This window comes from Bombus fervidus, chromosome 8 (assembly GCF_041682495.2).
Source record: "Bombus fervidus isolate BK054 chromosome 8, iyBomFerv1, whole genome shotgun sequence".
NCBI lineage: Eukaryota > Metazoa > Arthropoda > Insecta > Hymenoptera > Apidae > Bombus > Bombus fervidus.
The window spans coordinates 11,019,192-11,047,174 of record NC_091524.1 but is presented as its reverse complement, the minus strand read 5'-3'; the positions used below and the strand labels follow the sequence as shown (position 1 = coordinate 11,047,174).

Genomic DNA, 27,983 nt, shown 5'->3' with positions numbered 1-27,983 from the left:
TTTTCATTTGTTCAACAATTTATATTTTACCGCGACAATATTATTTTCAAAATATATTTCTTATGATAAATTGAGCTGTAGGAAAATTGAATAAGAATGGTACAAGTGTTTAATATTTTATGACTTTTTTATTGAATGTTTCTAACTGTTATCGAGAAACAATGCGGTGTCTGTCATACATATTATAAACTGGTCTTTGTGTATTAAAATTTTTTACATGAATGTAACCAATGATATCAGTGTTTTTTTCGTAACGTACACTTTTTGTATTACTTTTTATTTTTACACAAACCTGTACCAACCACTTATGGCGACTGTGATAAATACGTATATTTTGTGTATCGAGTAATGTAACATCATTATGACTTATCTAGGAAATTTTTGAATGATTTATGAAAAATTTCGGGTAGTAATCGCAAGTAGATTTATAAAAATCTTATTGATATAAAAACATTGTTACTGGTAGGATAAAAATCGAGCCACATAATTTACTGATTTAAAGAGGAACTTGAAATTTTTCCACCTCTAAATCACTATTTTAATCAATTAAACTTATGCTTGTATTTATCGTATTATAACATTAACTTTTACTACAATGGGGCGGAATACCTATCCAAAGACGAGAAATCGTTAATTCTAATTGCAGACTAGTAAACTTGTGACCGTTTCTTATTCTACCAAAAGTATAATCTTGTTTGTAAACTAAGTTCGTTGGGTTATTCTATAGTTTCAATTTTTATTCTCTTTGGCAATGCTTAAAACACATTTGTCTTATTGTTAAATATGTGAAATTATGTTAAAGCAATCTGCACAGCTTTTAATGTTTTTAGATACTCAAAATATACGAACACTTGTTATTTCCGAAATTTATCGATTTCTATAAATCCCGCGTATAATCAAAATTTGGTCCATGTCCAGTTTTCGTGGATAATAAAAAGTTATGAATATCTATAAATGTTATATAGTATTTAAAACTGATCATCTAAACTACATTAAATTTTTAATAAATTTAAAATAATACGCATTGTAACTTAACAACAAAATGAAATTATTAATTATTCTTAAATGCTTATCAACAAGCTCTAAAGCTTTGTTGGATCCATTGAATATGTTCAATGTGCCATAAGTAGGTACAGCTGTGTCATATTACATGAAAATATTTTATTTTCTTAGTGAAGTTTTTCAGGTCTTGGACAAGACAACACACATGACATTTGATCATTTAAGTTTTCAGTGGCGCACTGTAGGATCAAATCATAGGCCTCCTAACAATAGATAAATAGGTATATAATCATTAAGTTGTAGAGACTTATAATAATCTGAACTGACTTTAAACGATATTGCAAATAGGTAATTTAATGTTCAATATTCAAGATTTAAAATGTGATCTCTATTATTTACTAGTAATATTTCTTTCTAAAAGTTAGATCTTTCAAAATATAATTTTTTTCATTTTTAGATGAGCAAAATTTATCAGGAAGTATATTACTTAATTGTTAAAAATTAGTCAATAATAATACAGTAAGCTTTGATTCTCTTTTAACATTTTACTCTTTCTAATATTTTCACAAAAGCTTATAATTTTGTGCAGATATTTATAAAGCTCTACAACTTGTAAACCAAGACCATGTATCATGTATTTTAGGATATTATTAAGTAGGTATAGGTAGACATTGCCTATATACAATTGCAACAATGTTGCATGTGCCTACTTTCTGGCAATCCTAAGTAAAGCTTACAATTTGAATAAACTTTTTTTGATAATTATGTCTTTAATAAGTAAGTAATAATTCTATTAGAAATAACAGTGCAGTATTTGAACTGTTATTATCCTGTATCCATTTACATGTTATATTTTCTAGTTTTAAAGTATTCTCATACAACGCTTGTATGTTTTGGTTCTGAGAAATAAGATAATTATTTTACTATTATAACTGGCCAATAAGTATTTGCCACTTTTCTTATATTATTAATCTATTTATCATATATACAAGTAATATACAATAATCTCGCTTAATGTAAGTATTATTATTATCCTATTTTCAATAATATTATAATAGTTATATGAATAGAAACTTGACCGCATCTAATCCATCAGTGTGCGCTATTGTTGCACACTGGAATATAAATACATTTTTATATAAAATTTGTATAACCTACATGAATCATTGTAAGTATATCTTCTTTTTAAATCACAAAAGATATAAATGTCATAACTACTACACAAGCTGGGGGCCATGGGCGGTTTCACTCTGGCAGTAGTGTTATATACATATAATTCTAAATCTGAAGTTTCATTGAACGAAAAATCAGTTCCTTTGAGAATTTGTGCTAATTCTGTTATATAGAATTTATTTTCTAATACTGATTCCATGTAAAAGTTAATTTCATGTAAACATTTGGTGTAATATAATTTATTATCTGTCTCTCCCATTTTATAAACTTAGGTCAATGTTAATTTAATTGTTTTAATATTACAAAGTTTCTCCTGCTTTTAATAAAAATAATAACTAAAATGATACATTTGTTTTTATTAACATAATTATTAATATAATTCTTCTACATTAAAATGTGAAAATAAATCCTATATATATATAAACATATGTATATGTAGGTATATAGGTTTTGATGTATCTTTAGAGATTTTGTATGTTATAAAAATATCTTGTTATTTTCATTGATTATGTATTATATATCATTATTATATCTTAATAAATTTCTTTAAAAAAATTTGAAAAATTTCTATGATTTAAAAGAAAAAGTAGGAAATTTTTGTTTTTTTTTTCTTTTTTTTTTTTTTTTGTTAAATCTATATACATAATATTTATCAAAGTAAAAATGTAAATAACATTTCATTAATAAATTCAATATTAATGTATAGATTTTCAAATAAAAATTATTTGCTTAAAAATCGAAGTAATATATTACATCAGGCGTAACTTAAATATTTCTGAATTACGTATTTCTTTCAAAAGCTCAAGAGATACACCATACCAAATATAATTCCCAGTGTGAAGCCCGATATGCCCTCGATTCTGTTTCATCTGTTGTCACTAATCATCTAATCTAAAGGAAAGGAACACTATATGCGCTATATCCATCAATAAGCAGGGTAATTCACAACAGATGAATGTCTTACCTATTTTTTTTTTCGATTAAAACTTATTTACAAAAGTTACTGTACAATCGTAGTTCTGTTGTGATGTAGGTCCATCATAGCCTTGAATGCGAGTAGACCGGTTCTGAGGTAAAGATTGTATTGCAGGGAAAGCTTCAAAGTGAAGTCTTTGAAATAGCACAGCACATTTTGTCAAGCAAATATTCCAAAATCATAAATTTATTAATATTAGTTTAATTTTCAATGACATATTAATATAAGGTTTCTAAAATCATATTCCAATGTTATGTACACATTAACCTCAGAAGTCCACGTTTTCAATATAAAATTGTATAAATGTGCTATACGATTTTTAAAAATCTATTAATAAAAGATTATCAATTTATTGTACCAAACATAATATTAATTAATTCTATATCCTGTGGTAGATTTCCTGAATATTGTCTTTATAAAAACTTATTTTGGAATGAAAAAATAGATAAATGGTAATGTGTATAAAATGTACATATGTAAATATGTTGATCGTATTGCACATTTATTGTAACAGATGAACATTTTTCCATAATATTAATCTATATGTAAAACCCTTTGTGCAAAACATTATTCTATATTCGATATTAAAAAATTGGATTACCATAGTTTTTTGAACACAATTAATATAATTGTGATATATTTGCGATGATTAGTTCTGGAACATATGCCCGGCACAATGTTATAGAACGCGATACTATTGGAAATATATATTTCCAATATCAAAGGACTAAACATAATCCATGCAATAACATCTTTACAAACAAGCACTACAACGTGGTGCTTTGTTTCGCCTATTAATTAAAAGTCATCGTCTTTAAATCTAATAATATGCCCTAACTTTGTTGATAGGAATATTATAATTAGAGCTAAGATTTTTTGTACCATTGAATTAGGTGAGAGCACCCAACAGTGACCCCAATACGTTTTTGAAATTGCTCACTACAAGTATTTTCATTCGATTAGAAATATATTTGTAGTAGGATGCAAACCTGCCGATGTAGTTTTCTTTCGTAACGTCAGGGTCGCAATTTGATTATTTCTCTTACGAGATGCCCGTTATCTTTATTCAAAAAGTGCTAATATATCATCACTTGATGAGGGGTTACCACTGCTAGCGCCGCTGCTGGGAGGGGTATTCAGATCTGGTGGATCTAGATATGAAAGTAATTCCATTGGATCCACAACATTATCTGGCAAGAGCTACAACATAACATAATAAGAAATAAATATCACACGAACATATAAAAATACTTTAAATATTAAGAAAATGTAGATTATTACTTACATTCAATGCTTCTTGACCTGTACCCTCGCCATCTATTACCGCAGCTGGGTCAAAATTTAAATCTGATGGTATATCTGCAGTATCGTTGGTAATGTTCGTATTTGTATTACCAGATGTGTTGAGGTTTCCAGTGGATTCTTGGGATGCAGGAGGAACACTTGGTGGACCACTGTTTCCACCACCTGGTGTGTGTGGTGTGTGAGGAGTATGAGGTGTATGAGGTGTGTGGGGCATCTGTAAAAGTAAGAACAAAATATTTAACAAATGATTTATGAAAGATTATACATAGTTATAGAATAATTCTGAGCTTAAAACATACTTGATCGTTAAGCGATTTTTCCATAGCATTAAGAGGATCTAAAGAGTTCACCGATTCGTTTAAGTGCGAAAGAGGCCCAGTTCCATTAGTATAATCATTATTGGTATTCGTGTTCGCTCCGGAATTAATATCGAAAGATCCTCCCGACGAATTCCGATGATTGATGTTATTATTTCCGTATGTGGTTGGTGTATTATTCATCATAGAGCCGCTTACGATGCTACTCATATCAGGTGGTATGTACGGACTCATTGCTTGATTCATATCCCAATTATTCATAGTAGGCATGTTCATACTTCCAGGTGACATTGCTTTAGTCATCCTCTTACAGTCGTTTTCTTCTTCGGATTTAATACCAGCAGCTAAATTCTTTGTTGGTCTCCAATTCGCCATCGAATCTATCGTAACTTCTTCCACTTCTGCAGTGTTTAGAGTGTTCAAAATGCCCCACATATATTGATCAACTTCTAAACCTTCTAATTGTGCAGATTTTCTATATATAATAGAAACAAAATTATGTGAAACTTGAACGAAATGCGTTTAGTTTTATAATCGAAGAGAAAATTGTTAAAATATTACTTACGAGCATACAGGACATCGCCAAGCTCCTCGTTCACAATTTAGCTGTAGGTATGACTCCAAATCGAAGCATTGAATGTGTTTACAATCGTGTCCTCTAGCTGGCAGTGTAATACGTTTAAAAGTAATAGGACATTTTAAGGATACCTATGATAAAATAATTTGCATGATAAATATAATAAGAAACATAAATGTAATATGTTAAATATGGTGTTAAATATCTACCTTAAGTGCTGTTTGTTCGACGACATCTTTCTCCGACTGTATACTGTTATTTGAAATAGTATTATTGAAATTCCGTTTAATTTTAGTAATACAATGCTCCGCCGTTAGTAGCCTTTTACGTAACAAGCCATGAAGTACGCTTCTCACACTTGGTCGATGAACTAATTGAAGCACGAACAAATGAGACTGCAAATAAAAAGAAAGAAATTCATTTTACCGTATGTAAAAATTAAATTTTAAGACTGTGAGCATATAACGATAAAACAAACTTACACAACAACATGCCGATACAGTAATTTGTATCGTGTTTCTTCCAGGTTGACAAACATCTTTCAGGTATAAAGGCTTATGAGATGTTTTATTCTCACCACGATCAATAACTAACGGCGTAGCGTTTACAGAAACTTGCACGCTAGCTGGCCAATTCGTGTTCATTTGCCTATCCTCATGGTGGAAACACTTGAGTTGCAGTTCCAGATCAGATCGCCACATCAACGTCTGATGTACCGTGGATTTCAGTTGGAAAACATGATTGCTTACAGCCAGATTATGTTCTAAGCGGAAGGGTGGAAGAATAATGCCATCCCTAACGGGGAATGTTAATCTTAACTCATCATCCTCTGTACAAAACGGGAAAATATTAGTTATTGACGCTCCATTTTATTTTAATATTATTAATTTTAAATATATGATCAAAGCATGAATTCAACTTACTCTGAATATTAACCGGTGACTTCATTTCGTTGAAATTAGGCTTAATATCCGGATTAGGACTGATGTAAGGAGGCATACTGGTAGCTGGTGTCAACGGCGGAGTCGGATTACCAGGAATGGGACTGTGTTGGTAATTTAAATTCCCCGCGCCTGTCGTTCTCATTGATGCAACATCTTGTTGATATTGACTGGTTGCAGCACCAGTTGCACCGTACGAAGACGCGCTACCGGCGTATCCTGAGTTTGGTTGATGACCAACGAATTGATTCCCAACAGTCGTAGGTCCCATACTAACCGGTATACCATTACTACCGTAATATTGGTTACTAGTAGCCTGATTAGCGGTGTTGTATGAAGGCGCAGTTTGCCTCATGTTATTACTCCGTATCATAGAGTTAGGCCCAAAGCCAGCAGCCGACGGATTCATACTCTGCATAGGTTGGTATTGAGGTTGAAAATTCGGCCTCGCTGCACTAGGGTAATTGGTCGGATACTGTGACGACGACATGCCGCTGAAGGCTGGTTGCATCGCAGCCGGGTTAGGACCCGCGTATGGGCCCTGTTGCCTCTTTTGCGCCATATGCATCGCGGGGTTTGGATAAGGCGCTAGTCTCCTTGGATAGCCTTGGTGAGGTTGAGCCTGAAAATATATGGTAATATAAGTCATAGGTCAAGAACGTTAAAAAATACATACTCTATTATTTGTTGAATAATAGCATTCTACCATAAATCTGAGATAATAAAAGGAGAATTAAGATATTGAGAGTAAAAGTGGACTAACTCCAATACTCAACAAACTCAGTAATTTTCTGTCTACAATAGATGTGAACACGTAATAGAAATAAAATGAATTCTTCCCCTCTTGTATAATTAATATAGCTTACAAATTTATATCCAAAAGAGCGTGTAGTTTAGTCCATTTTCGCTTTAACACTTTAAGTGTTTGAATCATAAAATGAATTCGATACTTCACGTACTTGCATGCTCATTTTGTTCATTTGCATGTTGTTAGGTCCCATCATATTGTTCATGCCCATATTACCCATGTTACTCATGGAGCTCATGGGGGTCATTGCGTTTATACCATTCATACCGTTCATACCACCCATCGACATAGGATTCATCGAGTTCATGCCATTCATACTGTTCATCGAATTCATGGAATTCATAGAGTGCATTGGGCTCATCGTGCCCATGCTATTAAAGTTGCTCATCCCGACTGGCCCCATTCCGGCCATTGGTCCTCTTTGGGCGTACCCTGCGTTGTAAGTTTGATGGGGTATTCCATGTTGGCTCTGCATCTGTAACCAACATATAATACGTTACTTAAACAATTTCTCTTTTAAAATAAACTAATTTTTATGTGAAGATAAAAAAAAAAGACTAAAAAAGATAAGTGAAGATAAGAGTCGGTCGCATAGTTTCAAAAGAGCAAATATAAAAGGGGAAAAAATGGTACCTGATTAAATTGAGAGGGGATATCTTGGCGGTCCTGCATGGCCACCACGCTAGCAGTGGCGGTGGCCGTAGCGGTGGCAGCTGCCACCATCGCCGCGGCACTAAATGTCGAACCACCACCCCCGTTCTGGGGTGGCACCGTGTTATGATAGCCGGATGATAACACGGGCTGCACCCCAACGCCGATCGCCGCCGTTGTTGATGGTTTTCTTGAAGCTAGTTTCAACGAAAACGACAAACTTATGTCGCGTGATATAGACGTTGCAACGAAAACCGGGATGGTACTGCAAAAGATAAGAAATATGTTACCTCTAATGGAAATTATATTCGATGAGTTTCATATATGTACAGTAGTGCTTAAATTCCAAATAGAAGGTCAAATAAATCGTAATTCTCGCGGAACTGGTAGCGGCCCGTTGACAAGGAAAAGGGAAAAGATAAAGACAATATTTCTCGTTTACTCTTGTTATATCTGTTTACTGTCTTCGCCATTAATTTTAGATTACATTGACACTGATCTTATGAGGCTAACTCATTTGAAATTAGGCAAAATCCCTATTAATATTTAAACGAGTATTATTGTAGTTTTCTTCGTTAAAATACATACATGTATTAAATAAATGTATTGAAAAATATAGTGGTTACTTAAAATTTGTCATATTTGTCCTTAAAAGACTAAGGATTCATAAGGTAAGATATTAACTACAGATGTGTGATATTAGTTAAATAAATTTGGTTGAAGAGTAAATGGTCGATACGGGTACAATACAGATATCTCTTTGTAGGTCAGATTCATGTTCCAACTATTCTATACGAGCAATCGATTGTATTGTAACGTTCTCTATTTTCCGCGATGCAGCAATAATATATGTGAGTTATTCATGATCGTTGAATTATTTAAGAAGGTCGACAACTTAAATCGCGCATCGCGTGGTTTACTATTCGGGCCACGCCATTATCGATAATTTTTACTGTATTTTATAGATCAATGATCATCGCAATCGTTAATCTTAAAATGTTTAATCTTAAGATTTATAGAATTCCAAAAGCCACTAAAGCGTTTTCAAAAATCGCAAAATGGAAATATAAAAAAAATGCATTCGTTATTGGGTGCATTACAATCTTCCAGATAGAGTTATCTCGGCTTGCTTAAACCAGCACGTAAAACTCTTATCGCAACTGTAAAAAGGAGGAAAAGGAAAAAAAAAGAAATGGAAAAAAACAAAGAACGAATGACCAAGCACACTAGTTCCATAACATTGCTTTAAACAATTTCTTTAAAATGTTCAATCTGTTATTATTTTCTACTTAAAAAACGAAAGACGAAAGCAAACTCACGAAGAGAGAAAAAAATGATAAGAACGAGGCTGAAGTCTTCTTGAATTTTTCTAACGTCTTCTACTTCTCTTCTAAAAATCGATTTACCTGCTAGCAGCGCTCCCATGTCTTTTCTCATCTTACAGAATTACATATAAGATATAGGAAAGGAAGTTGGACGCTTTGTCGTGTCCCTTCTATCGATACAAGCCCCGAACATTGTTCGTTCTTTCGAGTAGCCTTCGTTCTCGTTTCTGTCCTCGTTTTGAGACGTGCATACCCCAAAAGATCGAAAGACCGAACCCTGTGCGCACCGTTCATATTCCCAGCTGGCCAAGGCCCCTATTGGTTTTCTGTGGGAAATGCACGTGCTCACTATTCACACACTGCTTCTCTCTGCGCTTATAATACCGTTCTGCTACAAACACCGCTTGCCGGTGCAATCGTGTCCCGGGAACCAACGCGCTTTGCACGATCATTTTCGACTTGTGCGATACCCAGATGGAAAAAATCTCGTTGGTAGGTACCGCGAATCTTCCCAGTAAACGGAAATATCATCGCTCAGGATCAACAAATCTATTCAATTCATTTCCATGAAATATTGTTTATCACGGTCATATTTATCATTTCTACTGTTTGATAACATATCGTATTACTAATGCAGATATATTTGCTGAATTGTTCGTGTTCGATCATAGAACTCGTACTCGTGCTGAATATTTTTAATCGTTATTCTTTGTATTTTTGCTTTTTAATGTATTATTTCTTTATGATAACCGAAGAAAGTATTCAATTCTAAAGAACTACGGTACTATTGTCTACGAGTAATCGATGTTTATTAGAAGGATAGTAGAGATTCTAAATAAAACGCCTATGTGGCGTTCAAGTTGCGTTACACAGGCGAGGAAATACGGCTCTTTAGTAGATCGTGCTATTGTAAAGAAATTTAACTTGAAACAGCGACGATACACGAGGGAAAACTACTTAGAGATGTAAAAGAAATCATGAACAAGGGTATATGATGACCATTGTTCTGCATGATGTTCGAAACTCGTGGAGCCACATGAAAGAGTGCACCGTGTGTATCGTAGCGTATCTTTTGCGATATCGCATTACCACGTGCACGTCCAGATTCTTGCGCATGCTCGTGGAAATTCTATAAAACGACTGGTAATTTCTGCGCAAAAGCACAGACACCCGTGCCCTTTAATTTTATCGCTTAAAGAGTTCGAACATTTTCGATCGGATACGAATTTAAACGGATAGATTACTTTCGCGCGTTCATCGATCCAAGTGGCGCCATCTGCGCAACTTTTTTTCACGATATAAGGTACGCTTCGAGCATTCGCAATTCAATATGGGATAAAGTATAAAGAATGAAGAATACGCATTGAGGTACGCCTCGAATACTCGCAATTCATAATAAATAAATAAATAATAATATTGAAAATTGTATACATCAATTTTTAACTATTATTAAACTAACTTTTATAAATGTATGATTTTTAATAATTATTAATAAATGTTTAAAACGCGTAATATTTTATTGTTATTACTATTACTATGAAAATAATGCAATATTGCAAGTACAAAGTTTTACTTCTGTACAAATAATAAAAGATTTCTTATATCTTGGTTAAAATCAGTGTTTTGGTAGCACAAATTACGTTTATATATTGCTAACCTTGAATTTAACTTTGATAGAGTCACTTATAGAGTGAGCAATCGGTCGATTTGATAAGATACCAATTTATAGACATTTGCTTCTACTCCGAGTTATAAGATAACGATTTTACATTTTAGCATATAGAACGATGATAAATTACTAATTGAAAGTTATAGAAATAATGTCTACCATTTTCTCATCTTTAAAGTGACATAATAATATAATTTTACCTTCCTATAACAATATTTATCGAAAGTCTGTTGAAGATTATTTAAAACTCATAAATATGCTAAAAATATTTTACTGTTCGAAATCTTTATATTTTCAGATATATAAATTTAAAGGCAACTTAAGAAGGTTACATCATTGTTTAACACGATAAAGTATTATTACGAATGTTATTTTCATTGTCGCATCGAATAAAAATATTATAATCGGTAAACGAAAGGAACGTCCTCGGCTGTTAAAAGAACTAGAATAAAAAAAGGCGTTATAAATATCTCGTTAATCATTTGCTAAATAATTTTTTTCGCGCTCACTTAACCCTAGTGGTTTTCAAAGTCAACGGAAGAGGGGCGCCTCCTCTCGCCAACTAAAACGAAAAAGAGTGTTCTCCCCGTACACGGTGTCCTCCAGACGCGATTATGGCACATCGAACAAAAACAAATTTCGAATAATAGCCTCTCGGTCGAATTCAATACACCGCCAGTAGAGGAACCTATAGTATCGTTTATGTGTATACATATGTGTTGGTATATGGGGTGTTCATTGTTCATAAAAAAAAAAAAGAAAGAACTTATTGAAGGACATTGTCAAAACAAAAAGATTGTTATTACATGAAACAGTTGCACCGAGTCATCAGAATATTATCAGATTTCTTGTTTTATCGCATAATGCATTAATAACAAATAACATGCGTAAATTAAGAATGTCATGACTATAACGTATGTTTCACTTCTAAGCTAAACATTCCCATATTATTCTAGGAGTTACGGTCCAAATCTTTCCACAGGTTGCAAAATTCTGTTGAACGTAGTTCAATATACTAATGTAAATACATAGCGCGCATGTAGTCGATTATAATTAACACTGTCGCAGAATCTACATCGGTACAACAGCCAAGAGTGAATTCCTTAAAGAATCTTCGTGCGTAATGATAAACAGGCAATACCATTAACGCATTACGATCGTGAGTAATATTACTCTCTGAATCTTTTTCTTTGTTCACCGTGCGTTATTGTGTTGTATTAGATTTCCAAGACACCCTGTATGTACACGTACCCGTAACGTATTTACGTCCAGATATAGCACGTACAGGGAGCATTTTGAAGGTTGACGTCATCCAAGTCCCACCCCCTTTAAATTTGTGCTGAATGCAACTCCGAGAAAAAAATGAGGGAGAAAGAATGAGAGGGAGAGACGGTAAAAGGGTGCGCAAGAAAAAGACAGAAGGCGAAAGAGAGGGAAACCCATCGAACGGATGCCTTTTCCCTTCGACGCTCTCTGTTCTCCCTTATCCTGACCGTATATTCCTTTGCCCCTTCTGTCTTCCCAGTTGAACGGCAATCGGGGCGGGGTAGGCCCCTCTGTAAAGCCTGCAACGGGTTTCTATTCTCGGATGTCAATATTTCGTCAACTAGAGCCCACTCGGCATGCAACAAAAGCCCCTATATACAGCTTGCGCGGCTGGCGTGAGAGAAAGAAAGGAAGAAAGAACCGACAGAGCGTCCGTGATTCGTTAGATGGCGTGTTTAAAAGAGGATGTAACATGGCGAAAACGAGAAGTCCAGACGGGTGTGAGTGCAACGCCTAGCGGGAAACCGAATACGAAACGTATTAAATCACCGTTTATTAACGCACTTCGAAGTATTTAATTGAGAGAATGTCTTTTCGAATTGTTTCATTAAATACGTTTGTACTACAGTTCATGGTATTTTACAAAAAAAGATATATAACTGTGTTCTTCTAAGGACCTTGGAAATATAAAAATTTAGCAATAAGAGGTACACCAGAGTTCTTAATACAATGTAATTTAAAAAAAATGTTGTAAGTGGGTCAATGCCGCTTTTAGAGATACAAAATAAATCTCTAAAAGAATATCTATATAATATGAAAAGGGTAAAGGCGATTAAAAAGTAATACTATTATTCTTGAAACTAAGGACGAGATAGTGTTTCATTCTATAAAAATTTAATTATCTTTCAATTTAGACCACGACGAATCAATAATTTTGAATATCAAATACAAAGTATCCTTCTCAAAATTTTCCATAATATTATAATTTTAAATATGATATTAATTATGTATAAATTCTTACTCAAGATACCAAATTAATATCTTATAGAAATCATCTTATCTTTTTAAATAATTTTTTATATCGTTTCAGTGTAAAATAACTAACCATTATTTCGAAATCGTTCGCATATTTATGGGGACTGGCCTAAAGGCTGTTTCCCCATTTACAGAAACCGAGGAGGCGACTAATACTGGCGATGCGTATCGAGGTGGAGGCGAATAATATCGAGCGAGGAATCCTTGTACGAGATAAAATGGGCCTCTCACGGTCGTCGCGCGTCGACATATAATAGCCACGTTCTCCTCACTTGGTACACCCGTGAACTCGTATATGAATCTCGCCTTAATAAATCCAGTTTCGATCATCGTTATCGTTTACGACGATCTTTATTTATAATTATACGTTGATGTGTCTAAAATAACTGGTAAATGGACGAATTTAAAACTTAATGGCTCCCCAAGAAATTTATAAGAAAATGAAAAAAGAACTTAGATAGATGCACGACTTAAAAGGACAACATCAAAAAAACTACATCTTTTTCGAACTTGCTGATCTATGCTATTATAAGCTGAAGGCAAGAAATCGCATTTTTGCTACATTAATTCCTCATTAATTAAAAAAAAAACTATCTTTTTAATTTCACGAAGTGACTTTAGAATAATATAACTTTAGAATACATAACTTCAATATGACGTAATTTAAATGAAAATAAAAAATTCAATTTTCATGACATCAACCACTTCAACAAAATTTTACGATGGACGATACAAATTTTTATTCTACACTCTCACATTTAATACCTGGGATCTGCTGTACAATATAAATTATTAAAAATTCCCTTTAAAACATAATTCCAATGACTTTCTTCCGAACTCTTAAGGCATCAAAATCCCTATCGAACGAAATGTTAAACGAGCAATCGCGATTAATCGTCATCGATATCACCAGCATGTATCGAATGAAAGTTTCATGTACAGAAAGAAAGTTTCGCCCGACAAGAACGCATAGAACTAGCCTATCAGATCACGTATCGCGCCCGTTGAACCAGTCTAAACGCACCTTTAAGGCGAATGACAAAGAGACCAACAAACGCGCGTGCGCGGGAGTAAGGAGGACAAAAAACGAATACGCCGGATGCCGATCGCAACACTTCACTAAAATCAGGACACAAGTAGAGAGAAGGAGGATGGGAACAAGGATTCGAGAGAGTCTCGAGAGCGTTCAGACCGCCGCGCCAAGCCTGCGACACGTAAACAAGAGCGTGTGTCCGAGGTCGACTCGCTCAGAGAATCGTGGGAGGAATTCCTTCTTTTTTTCTCTCTCTTTCTCCTATGTGGAGAGAAGTCTCGTATGGTGACAGTGGGTCGAGACGAGGGAGGACAGAAAGGAGGGATGCACAGAGGGCTTTGATCTCGTCCGTTGCATCGCGTATCGTTATTTTCGGTGTGAATCGCGGAGACAAAAGGATTTTCGCGGAAATCCTCGCGTCTTTTGTTCGCCGGATAGAGACAGAAATTATTCTGATTACGCTCGTAAAAGTCATCCTGATATTTACGAGTCTTTGTTGTTGAAGGTTATACCATAGTATAGGTTATAAGAATTGTAGAAAATGGAATTATAATAATTGAATTGATTTATGAATAATTTTAGTAAGAATCATGCAGCATAGAATAGAAAGCATCGCAGATGGTAAATTATAGAAAAATCGAGGTTGCCAGAAGGAAACTAAATTTCATATCAGATTTGACACGTATCCGTCACCTAATGAAAACTCGCGTTACTATCGTAAATGTTATCTTCTGTCGTACAACAATATCGACTGAAATTAGTCACGACGTGCAAGAAGCTCATAGTGGGAAAAAGTGAAACGTTAGTGACATGCAAATGACGATGCATTATATGTTTGAATGTAATTAGAGAAAAAATGAAAGATGTATGCTTCTTTATGTTTAGAATTATTCAATACACAAAATGAATTACGAATATCGAGACCAGTTTTCTACAGCGAAAATCATACTTCCTTCACTTAGCTCCTTCACTTAGCATACTTCGTAAAATACCTGCACTCTACACGTCTTTATCCTCCATTCCGGTATGTTTATCGTGCAAACACTAATTATGCAATTCGAATCGTATCTACAGGAGAAATAATAACACCTCCGCGTCGTGGCGTCTCTTTTTTCGAAACTTTTGCGTATTCTTTTTATTCTCATTGACTATCATGATGTTTTGATCTCATTATCATATTGATTCTTATTTTCCTTTTTTTTCTGTTTTTTTTTTTTGTAGTAACTAAAGAGAAAACAAGAAAAGATGGAAACGAACACATTACATCACTAATTATGCAACGGGGAAGAAAACTTCAAAAAGTTCTTAGGATTGCGTGACGACTTATCGATGCAATGCTGAAACCTCAGACACACAAAAAAAGAAAATGAAATATGAAAAAGGTTACGTCTTTCGTGTATTTCTGAGAATTTCGAACAAATTACAAGAGTTTAATGACAATCGCATATGCAGCAGCAACGATAGCTAAAATGATTTGTGAAATAACAATATCAGCTCGCAGTAAACGTGCCTACGGCACGTAGTTCTTCACCGGGCTCATCGACCGGCCGAGAGAGGATTTCTCATCTGCTAGGCTGTCTATGAGAAGATTCTGTCATTCGCAACAAATGCTCGTGGCATTTCGATGGAATAGATTTTTCACAGTGCCTCGGGAAAAGGTCGAACGACAGAAGACGTTTTAAACGTCTTAGAGAGAGCTTGACGAGGTTTCTCTCCATCTGCAAAGTTTTCGCAGCAACGTCGATTTGCAACTTGAGGCGAGCACGTGCGCACAGTTCACTGCGCGTGCTATTCATTTGACGACAGCCGCTGTGCACCTCGCCACCCTATGATTAATTTATCGTTTCCATCACGTATCCTGCTGGTGCATCGTCGTTCTGATCTTTAATCGCCGCCTTTCTTTCGATAAATGTGAACGGAAATACTCGTTCGAGCGAAGAAATGACACAATCGATCGATTGTTTACGATCGAAGTTTCTAGTGATATCAAGGGTTATAATTTTTCACTCATAACCTATTTTTGTACCATTCATTTTCCTATATTATCATAATTAAGTATACAAATTGAAACTTAAGTGAACTATATTAGTTAACGAAATACAAAAAACATAGGAGCTAAATATCCATACACCATTTAAGAAACTATCATAGACAAATTTTAATTTTTTTTCTAACAAAATATCAATGTTACTATATGTACGGTTCTTGTAATAATTATTAATTATTCCCTGTTTTATATCAAATATTTAACATTTTATAATTTTCTCGAATCTTTCCTACGTTATGCATTATCAGTCGTAACGTAAAATCCAGCACAAATATATTAACAACGTTTTTTTTTTTTTTATGGAAATACGATCGAATTATAAGATACGTTTTACAGTTATGATACAAAATATTGACTATAACTCTGGTCGTAAAGGGATAACCAGCAGGGTTGGCATAATATATTTACCGCTCGATCCCGATCGAAAAGTTGATAATAACGCTCCATATAGCTGAAACTGGCTCGTAATTCATTCGAAGAGGGTCAAGGATTTCTTTTTCTCTTCCGCCATTTTTCCTTGATTGCTTCCGACACGTTCGAAATCATTGGAAACACGTGCGCAATGCAAGGAACCTGTATATGCGTGCATAAACGGAAATAACATCTGCCGTCAGTTACAAAGAAGCCGAAAACTGTAAGATTCAACCGCAGAGGACTTCCGTTTGATGCGAACACGGGAAAGTCGTGCACACACAAAGACACAAAGAACTGTTCGCCAACGCGTTTACAATGGCGGCCGATAATAAGAGCAAACGCAAGCAGAAGAGAAATCTCGCTTTTACTCTGCGAAATTATTGAGCGTGCATTCCACGAATGCACCATTAGCTCTCGCCCAAGTAAAAAATCAGGCTGGTTAAATATATGTACTATACTCGTTGACTAAATACGCATATTTGTCTTTCATTTTCATTTGTTGAGAATTTTACTCACAAATTATCCTTTAATCTCTTGAAAAACAATTCCCAATATATATTTTTATAGACAATAAGTATTATAGATATTTATGTAAGAAAATTAAATAGGTGTTCCACTAAAATATATTCCTTAAAATTCAGTGAATTCTTAAAGCATTAAAAAAACACATTATAAGACATACAATTTAATTTCAATTTCTTTTTCTTAGAAAAATAATGTTTTATGAGGATCCTTTACTTTTTTGTTAATGTGAGATGTTTGCGAAATTTTCAAGGTCTTCGTATTTCTGCAAAACGCCCGTAGTAAAATAATTCCTAGTTAAAATATTCACGACGGGTGTAACGTAAGAACAAAACAGATTATGCAACTGGATGATATACCTCATATTGTCATTATGTAAGGATCACAGTCCAATTCTGGAACAATACTACGACGATTTAATAATTACGATCTATAATATATGTGACGGTGCATAAATGGGAAGCGTCGCAAAAGAGTTTTGTAACAAACCTCAGCTATTGGTGTCACGTTACAGTTCCATGAGGGATACCACGTTACGTTTAAACTTCACCGCAGAACGTTAGAGCAACATTTTTGAGCCCTAATTCTTTTTTTAAATATTTCTCCTTCCTTATACTGTTTACTTTTACATTTTTAAAAAGAATGTACTTTTTTTATTTTTTTTATCGTAGGTTCTTAGTATGAAAGTTAATATTTTTTAGACTAAAAAATTAATAACATTTTGAACATACGTTGAGTATATTTTAAGATAGGTGACCGTATCGATTAAAACGTGACAGTACTTGTAAAAGAAACCAACAAATTCTTTATCAGACTGTTATTGGAGGGGTGGGGAGGATTCCTGGATATTGCAATTCGTTGAATGATTACGAAAGCTCTGACACGTTAACAATTTTTGAACGTGTCCGTAGCGTCCAGAAAATGCGTCTCCATGCTTTATTTTTGTGTCAACTGAAACGCGGAAGGAATACTTTACATTATTAATATACATATACTGAATCGAATTTATTAAATTTTTACTCGTTTCAGATATCGATTTTTCAAAATATTACGAGATAAAAAAAATTTATTACTTGAACATCCTCAAATTTTTTATTACTAAAGATATTCCTATTCGTTATAATGAGCGAAATTCTTTTCAAAACAAAGATCTGAGAAAGGATAGACAAGTTTTCGTCGAAAACGTATTATCTCTGCTTTAATAAAAGCTATTCATTAGATTTTAACCTTACGAGAGCAACTACATCTCTATAAGTTACATCACGCGTGCTTCCGAATATCTCGAAATATGACGGAAGTAATTTATCAGTGATTCAGTGGTGGCGTAATATCCGCAGCTTCAAATATTCATCTTTTGTTCTCCTGAGTATATGTACATCGATTCCAACTGAAACGAAACATTCTTTTGAATTATGTAAATAAAATATACGTATATACTCGTATCAACAGAAAGTGCGACTTAAGCCCCTGAGATAAAAAGCGGTGACACTCTGGAGCGCATCTCGACTAATTGAATCCGTCAAAAATCGTCTCCCCTTCGACTGTACATCAAATTACTCAATTAAAATGGTTTTCAAATTGATTGTATTAACCCTTCGTGGTTGAAGGTCAGACTGTTCCGTTCATTCCATTCGTTGTTAACCGGAACTTATATGTATTGAACGGCTGCTCTGCCAAATCAATTTATATATTTTCTCGCAAATCAATCTAATTATCTATTAATTAAAATTTGCAGTAATTTAAGTTTCTACAATTATATTTCCTGTTAATCTTTTTGTCTACTATCTGTCTCGATCTAAACGTGACGCGAAAGTTAAGAATTTGATGAAAAGAAAAGTGGTTCGTTCCGCGTACGATATTTCAAATGGAACTCCCTAAAAGTGCTGCCAACCTTTACATACCGAGCGCCACTCTCCATTTATGGTATTACGCGCGCGCGACTCCTTCGCGTGATGCTTTCTATGTTGAAATCGGCTTTTGTATCGGCGTATTGTTACACGCCTTACGTCAGGCCACTTTTTGACGTGCAATAAATCCTCTCCTGGAGGATGCATTTCTGCAAATAGAGGCGCGAGCACGGGCGCGCGCGTGGCCACGCGCAGGAAGGCCCCTGTCCTGTCAGGATTCGGAGAAAGTTGTTTCGGGGCGTTGATTGGCGGATGACGAAATCACGGAAGCCGCCGGCCAATCGTTGCTCTGGAAACTTTCCCAGAACACTTAACCCCTTTGACCGTTACATAAATATCACTCGATCCGGTGCAGCGTGTTACAGCAATGTATCCTGTACGATGAGATAAAGGGAACGCCGGACGACAACAATTCGCTGTTAGCTCTCTCTCCCACGTACGAGAACAACGGGGCTTTCGTACCATACTTTTAGAAGCAACGAAAGGATAGCAGTTTCGTGTGAAAACAGACTTAAGATTGTATTAATTGGTTCGATCATCGAATGGCGTTAACATATCTCGAATTATTTCCTTTTCTTTTTTAGATGCAAAGAACTGTAAATTTCACATATCTCGATTGGATCGCGGGTAGTAAAGTTTTGTTCAAAAGTAGATTTCTAGTAGAAATCTTTTATATGGTCGAAGGTAGGTCGGAGAATTGAAAGTAAGAAAATTGAAAACCACGAATTAGATCATAGTTTGTTGCACAAACGTTACGTAAATTTATTATATAAATTATAGAAATATTTTTTATAATAGACAGTGGAGAATAATCGAAGGGCAAGAAAGCGATTCATCTGTGCTGTTTAAACGAACGAACGAACGCAAGGGCTCGAACGAGGAAGAAATTTACTAGAAATTAGAAAGGCACGTTGGAAATCACCTTATTACCGGAGAAATCGAGACAATTGTTTCGAACTGTAATGTATGTACGAAGTTGAAAGACATACTTTCTTTAGAGTCCGTTTATAGTTTGACACGCATATAGATATATGTATATGCATGTATATATAGGGGCTTGGAAATAAGGAAGTGGAGAGAATATAACACGTGCCTATAAGTTAACTCGAAGCACCAAAATAACATCGGTCGCTTAACGTCGACTGAGGTAAAACGAATGAACGCAATTCCCGTGGAAAACTTTAATATAGTTTATACCGGTGCCTAGTATCTTGATGTATGTCAGGGTTAAACTGGAATGCATTGATGACGGAGATCGTCTAGGAAATATTTTTCACGGGAACGCGCTCAAGGAGCATCTCAGTCATGCCTCGTAAAGCCATATGGGTCGTAATACATAATTCCCTTTGTAGGAGCTCTAAATCAAGATACATTTCTATTAATACATTAGCAAGAAACAAGATCCCTATTCCGAGTGAATTAAGTTAACAGTGAAGTTCTTCTGCAGTTGAACGTTGTCCCAGTATTACTTCTTTTTTAAAAGCTCTTTATTGCCAAACAAAGACATCAAAGTTAAGACTAATGTATTTAAAGCAACGATGGCATCATTTGATACGATCTTACGTGCACGACACGTACTCCATTTACAGTGAGACGCTCGTTAATTTCAAATAATCACGCGTGTGTTCGCACGTGCGCGGAAACGGACGCTTAAATATATATCACGAAAGATACTACATTCCCACCTGCTCTTTGCATTAATTATTCGGGATTACAAAGTCTTCTACTTTCTTAAACTTTTCTTCCAGATAAAACCTTCGAAACATACCCCGCGACGTACAAAGAAAGTGATTAATACGGCGCGTTAAATAAAGATACCAGCCCCATCAGCAAGTTAACCAACAAAGAATTCTGAAACTCAATGAATATTTTCAATCTAATCATCCTATCTTCTTATTTGGTATTTGTTGAAATCTTACGCGATAGTAGGATATATATAAACATTTTCTATTTTCTAACCTCTTTTCACATTTTAAAATTATATATAAAAAATAATTATGTAAAAAAGTTATTTATTTTTAAGTTAAGATTAATTAACCACTCACATATTTTATTTATACACTATTTTCCTAAATGTAGTGATATATTTTTGTTATTACGTGATATGTATTTAATTATTCATATGCATATTTCAAATTGCGAGTCACGCGTCGATTGACGCGCGAGTCACCTATGATAAGTAATAACTAGAAAAAAATAAACAACTGAAGTTATGACAACTGATATCAGTGTGTCTTCCTGGATAAGGTGAGTCGCGGCCTTGCCACGTGCAATCGTTTCCGGCCAATCAACGCACCCCGTTTGCAATTGCAGTTATTTTATTAACCGATCTTTCTGACCGATATGGACTTTTCGTCACTGCGCTGACACAATTACTTTCCCCCTCTTTAACGCGCTTAACACGCTTTTAAACATTGTAATAAATCACGAAACGCGTTATTGTCACGATGGTGACAATTAATCTTTTCAGAGGAAATTCGATAATGTTTTTATGGTTATCACCGAACCATGAAGGAACAGGTTGTGAATTATATTTCTCGTGGCGAGTGTCTTTCAATTGCGATCTTTTATATCCCGACTCACAGGAACAAAGGATTAACGTGTGCAACTTGAATTACAACTGATAGTTTACTGCTTTCGTGGATAAGATAGGTTGCGATCTTGCTAACCTGTTGCGTGCCATTAATTCTAAACAATTAACATATCTCTTTCGTGTCATTGAACTGCTTGTATTTTGGTGCTATTTTATTAATATTTATCGAAATCTTTTAATTTTTATCCCATAAAATAATTTTATATCACTTTAATTGAAAGAAGCTTAATAGCATATAATTAAAATATCTATGAGCGATACTATAAATTTTTAGGTTATACAAAATATATTAATAAGAATTAATAATAATAAGAACATAGAAAACTTTCTATCAAGTAATTACACCTCCTATCAATTCTCCAATACATATACATAATATTGATTATGTATAAGTATGACGTTTCTATAAGTTGCTTGGAATTCATCTTTAATATTTAATATCGACTAAGCAACGGTACAATCGCCAAACGATAATTTCCTTTCGTTGACGTGACCAAAGCGCGCGCGTTAGAGCTTTGTCTATACACAGTTGAGAATATCGACGTTCTTGCTTGCCGTTTGACATAAGTATACGGAACAAAATTAGGCGACTGGCGCTTTCAACGTATTGTGCTCGCATGCGCACTCAATCGCGCTTCTGCACGCAATGTAAGTACAACCGATAGCTAAAGGAAACGAAGCATATACTATTATCGAGCTGATTTGTTATAATTAGTCGCCAATTTTTATCATTTTTATCACTATTTTCTAAATAATCCTCCTCATGAAATATACGAAAAGCTCTGATTATGTGTCATATAATATATCGTATATAATACGTCACCCAAATGTATATACTACTAGAAAATCAAACAGTTCTTAAGAAATAAGATAATAACTTCTTTAAAAATAACGAACTCAAACTTCAAATGGGTCGCCCGAAAGAAAAGAAACATCGAACGAAATATTATTCTTCGGTTGTTTGAAACCTAATATCGACTCTCATAGCAACGCGTAATCGTTCGGATAAAAGGCCTGCGACAGCGATAACGGATTCCAGGAAGATTTTATGTCGACCGTGATCGGTACGTGGCGTAGCGCGGTCGATTTGAATTCGTTTGCCGCATCGAGGCTTTTTGATTCGCGCGTCATGCGCGTCAAAAGCTACCACACGTCCCGAGAGCTCATTATGCAACGAACAATTATGAAAATTTAATTACGCTTCACCTTGAGCGCGCGTGCGGGGACATAATGTTCGAAGGCTGCTCCATTGTCGTCGGACCGAGAGCAAGCGTCACGAACGGCCGCTTCGCGCCGGCAAAACAAACGTTTCATAATCCAACCGAGCGGATTCCGTCGCGTGTAAACCAATCGTTTGCGCAAGCGATACGTACGCGACCGTCTTCGAAGGATAGGATGATCGCTTACGTTCCTTTTCTTTTTTCGACGAAAGTTTTTCTTGCCTGCCGTTGGTAATTTCGACTTTCCGAGTGATTCCGACTGTTCGCGAGTGGAGTCGAGAGAACCCGACCGCTTCAATTTCGAAATTGATATCGAAATAAATTATGTCATGTAGCAATATTCGAATTTTATTTTTTTTCTTTCTTTTTCTTTACGGTTTACGGATACTCGTTGAGAAAATGGAATATTAAAGAGCGACGCGGCGGTTCTCATGAAACAGGCTACCGAAGGAATGAAAATTACGATATGTCCACAATTTTCTACGTGCCAACGCGTCAAGGTGAATTTATAATGTGCTGCTCCTCTGACATAATTCCTCGTCAGTTCCGAGGCGTCTGTCAGTCGTCCTTGACAAATAAGTACCCTCGCTCCACAAGAAGAGTGCGCAATCAAAGATGACGATATATTCCTGAGTCGCTGATATTTGCCAATTTGGTAAATAGCAGCGACCCCCTTTGTCGAAACGGCTGTAATATACCATAAGCTCAATACGACAGCAACGACTTCGTCATGAGAAATTTTCTATGAAATTTTAACAGCCGTGCGCATATATCTATGAACTACGGCAACTTTTTGTCTAAAACATTTTTCTATACTATCCAAACGTGATTATTACATAGAAAAATTCAATGATAATGGAAAAGAAAGACAAAGATAATGAGATACGAGAGGAGAGGAAAAAAGGAAATGGCATTCTCCGGTCGAAGAATCCGTAGACTCACGCGCGAGGTATGAATCGACGAGTCGACCTCATTTATTTGTGGATAAGGGCAAAGTGTGTGCAGCACAGAGCATGGCTCTCCCTACTGCATCCCCACCAATGATCCGCCGGGTGATTCCCCCCGCGGTAATACGTCCCTGGGAAGCACGGTATGCGCCATCGAGTGTACGCTTATTTTAACAAACCTATTTCTGATATTGTGCCACCGCAACGGGGCCTGTATCGAGATTAGAAGGCTTTTAACGAAACCGACTTCTTGTGCTCACGCTGCGGAGACGTTGTAATGTAAGAGAAAGAACGATAGAGAAAGAGAATAGCAAACAACCGCGCCTCTGCATATGGACAAAGATCGCGTGTGTTCGATGCACGTACGCGTACTCGTGCACGGAGCACATTCGATAAGTACCCCCCTCTCTTGGTTGTGTGCGCTCGTAACAGTGGTTCTGTCACTATGGCGTTAGGTGAAAGCTCAACGTTCGTAGAAGTAGCGCTGGACACTGGATTAAAGGTGTACGCGAAGCAATGCGAAGTATCGATGTAATGCGTTCAACGATGTATATACATGTAGTAGTTTGTAAAATTGAAAAAAAGATAGTAGATTTTTAGTAAATAAGATAGAGTACCGTGGCTACAAGAAATATTGGTAAACTCGCATCTTTATTTTTCAATAAAGTGCTTTTTTATAAGATTCTACATTTAATTTTTAATAATACAAATAATTGTAATTATATGAAAGTACTATTAAATAATATGAAATTTAGTCTAATTCGATCTCTTTAATTACTATATACGAGTACGATATTAGACACAATAGTGTGTTTCTGTCGCCATGACGGTCAGTGACGATAATACTATACATATAGCAATGTAACCAATAACACGTCGATCTAAATTGCCACTCTGATTCATTAGCATAAAACGTTAATTTAGAACTAGTAGATAGAAGAAAAAAGAAAAATTGAAGTTATTTGAAAAAAACGTCGAAAAATGAACTAATAAAGCTGGCAGTAAAGCGGGGCGCCACAAGGCTGCAGCCACGAAGCACATAAATGTCAAGGGATCCTGACATAGTTTTTAGATCCGCTGAAGTGACTGGTTATCGGGCGGAGAACTGTTGTATGCCTTTGTCGATTATATTTGCTGGCGAGCGGCGTTCTCTGAACGATATACATGAAAGTACAGTTTCGGCAAACTATCGTTGATAGTACAGTGACTTGGCGTATGACTGTTGACGATAAATGATTAGATAGCCCGGGCATAGCGGAGCCTATTGCGCGTTTAATATTGCCAAGATTATCTCGGCACACGCCAAAGACCGCATCTATTACACACGGTACTATACGAAGTACAAAACGAGGCATATCGTTCCATTCAATTATAGAAATCTAATTTAATTATAAAAATCCGATTAAATTTTAACAATCTCTCCTTCTATACAATTCTTTATCTCTCCATTTTTATTGATATTTTTATATTTTACTTCGTTTTCCTTTACGTTGATTGATAACAACGTCAGTGACAATGTCATACCACTGATTATCGTCACCGCAAGCGAGATAGTATACAATCGAAACAGAGCCGTGTCCGTTTACTCGACTTTAAATCGTTCATATTTTCGCGAATCACGCGATCAACTGATAATATATATTTTTATTTTTCGTTGACATTGTCTCGTTCATGATAATACATTTCACGATTAGAACAGAAACGAGAATATTCGCGGATGTACATCAATATCAGAAACGTAACGATGAAACAGATTTGAGTTTTTCTCGGTAATGAATTATTAAGATCGTATTTTGGATTATGCTGTTGCCGTGGTCGTAGATTCTCTCAATAACTTGTTACTTATCGATAAAAACGCACGAACAAATTGAGAATACATAATTCAATAATAGGTATATGTACACATACTAAACGAAAGAAATTCAGTTAGAGTTATTTTCTTGAAACATTCTGAAACATCTTTTATTTCCTTCTAGAAAACGTAACGTATAACGGATTCTATTCTCATAAGAATATGTAATCACATTCGTTGTAAAATATTCAAGTGTGTTCACTAACGGTTTATAAACCGATTCGGTAGCACATCATTTCACGGTGTGTATAGTTTTGCTACACATAAAGGTGTTAATACGTCGAGTATAATACGTTACAACCCTCTAGGCAATCAAAGATTATAGTGGACGTGACTTTCTGCCTCTTTTCGTGTCTCCCGTCTATGGCAGACCTTTCTATCTCTCGCTCCCTCTCTCGACGTTTTCTTACTCTTTCCCCCGCGGTTAACCGGGATCGGCTCGAGAAACGAGTAAGACAGAATGACACATCTTTAGAACAATCACCCGTTGTGAAAGCGCCTTACCAGTTAGAATATCTACTACTGCAATGTAATAACGAGCAAGTGGCGAGTTAAGAGATCGCGAACCATTGTCGATTTTTTATTTAAGATTCAATTTTATGAACTGTCTTATACAACGAACGTTAACCTTCAATAATGAAGGAAACATTAAACGAAGAATAATAAACAACTTGAGGGACTTTTCATTAACACGATCAACTTTGTATGGTCGTTACACGAACGGTTGCACAATTTTCGTTGAACGAGCGATAAAATTTAATTTTTCACAGAATAATTATATTGAAATATTTCATTCATAATTTCAAAAGGACCGTGTCACTGCGATTTTGAAGTTATCTTGAGAATCCAACGACCACTTGCGAGAATACCGTGTACCCGTGTATTAATGAAACAATGCACTTCCACTTACCTAAAGGATGACACAGAGGCGCATTATCCTCGGTCGATACACCTTATTCACGGTATAATCCAATTCTTTCTCGTGGCAAATGGAATATTACAAGGAATAAAACACTAGATCACACCAATGAACACACTTCTCTGCGTCCACGAAAACTGTCTACATTTATCGTCATCGTCCGTCACGACGACGAGCACGGTCACCACGCTGCTCGGCACTGCAACGCTTTCGTCTATTCATCACCTCGTCATAACAACGACAAAACAAGCGAGAACGCGGTCCGCGCGACTCAGGCTGGACGTGCGGAACCCACCAGAGAGTGTTGCACGCGCGTGCGACTCGGATGTGTCGTGAGAGAGGGTAAAACTCCACTGCTCGTGGCCGACACCGGTGTTGTGTCCTTGCGACTCCAGCGGCAACAACTTTATCAAATAACTTTGTCTCTTTGAGTCGTTTTCAATCACGTTTATGTTTAATAATGAAATCGTATCTTAATTATATATCAAACTATCTGCGGCATACAAGAACTATGTACTTTCATTCTTCTTCCTTATTCTTCTTTCGTTGTTATAAAGTTTTTTTTATTTCTTTCGTTCACGTTTTCTCCTTTTTTTTTTCTCTCACACACTTCCGTAAACTTTATATATATATATCCACCGATTGTGCGTATTATTCGCGTGCGGCTCACAGTCTGTCACAGATGTACTGACGATGGTATAACACGACGACGAACTGTTAGTAGAATTGACGAGGACATTGATCACGATGGCGGTGACAGAAACAGCAGCAGCAGAAGCTTCGAGGACAATGATGATGATGATAAAACATTTGAGAAATCGTCGCGTGGATGATCGTCGACGACGATACTCGTGAACGAAGAGAGAGCGTCCTCTCGGTATTCGCGGACGGCTGACTCTGACTGCTCGGCTGACTGACTACTCCGCGCCGGGTAGCATTGGCCCCGCTAAACGGTTGAAAGTAATACTGTCTAGTGAGAGGCTGTTGGGGCCAATATCTGTCTTACCTGCTCTCTTGGTTCATCTCTTTCGCTCTGACGGTACAGTCTGTCCCTGTTTCTCTTCATGCGCGCCCTCTATTGGATCCGTGCTGTGTGTATACGCTCTCTGTATATCCACGGTGTGTGTCCCTGTCCGTCGATTCGCGTACGATCTTGTATCACACAAACGCGAACATACCTTTGTGTGCGTTGGTAACTGATGTGATGGTAGAGAGTAGCAAAAGCAGCAGACACAGGATAATGTGAGAGTGTTGGTACTATTGGCTGTTGGTGTTGGAATGACTACGATGAGGATACTAACGGTAGTGGTAGAGCGTGGATGACGTGGTGGGAGTAGTTACACGCGCGCACGTACACAGGCGCAGGCGCACACGAACGCCATCTAGCAGCAGCGCGACACTCGCACCCAACGCACAGACGCACGAATACTGCAGCACACGCGTGTGCCACTCCATAAAGACGCAGACAGTCAAATGGATAGAAG

At 35.9% G+C, this 27,983-nt stretch overlaps 1 protein-coding gene across 1 annotated transcript; it reads right to left on the bottom strand.

Moving 5' to 3' along the window:
* Positions 1-108: 108 nt before the first annotated feature.
* On the bottom strand, positions 109-27,951 carry Tna (Zinc finger MIZ domain-containing protein tonalli). Its single transcript, XM_072009450.1, has 10 exons — positions 26,491-27,951; positions 7,733-8,015; positions 7,251-7,574; positions 6,274-6,913; positions 5,833-6,179; positions 5,560-5,745; positions 5,339-5,481; positions 4,756-5,248; positions 4,437-4,670; positions 109-4,351 (listed from the first exon to the last, which is right to left on the bottom strand). Exons 2-10 carry the CDS (start codon positions 7,820-7,822, stop codon positions 4,214-4,216), a joined length of 2,595 nt encoding a protein of 864 aa, XP_071865551.1. The 5' UTR covers positions 7,823-8,015; positions 26,491-27,951; the 3' UTR covers positions 109-4,213.
* Between the last annotated feature and the right edge of the window lie 32 nt (positions 27,952-27,983).

What these genes read in the sequence shown, in the direction of transcription:
- Tna (XM_072009450.1), bottom strand. Translation starts at nt 7,822, where the DNA reads ATGGTGGCAGCTGCCACCGCTACGGCCACCGCCACTGCTAGCGTGGTG. An exon ending in TCGAACAAACAGCACTTAAG is followed by an intron (nt 5,482 to 5,559) that starts GTAGATATTTAA and finishes ATTTTATCATAG; the next exon opens with GTATCCTTAAAATGTCCTAT. An exon ending in AAAAATCGCTTAACGATCAA is followed by an intron (nt 4,671 to 4,755) that starts GTATGTTTTAAG and finishes TTACTTTTACAG; the next exon opens with ATGCCCCACACACCTCATAC.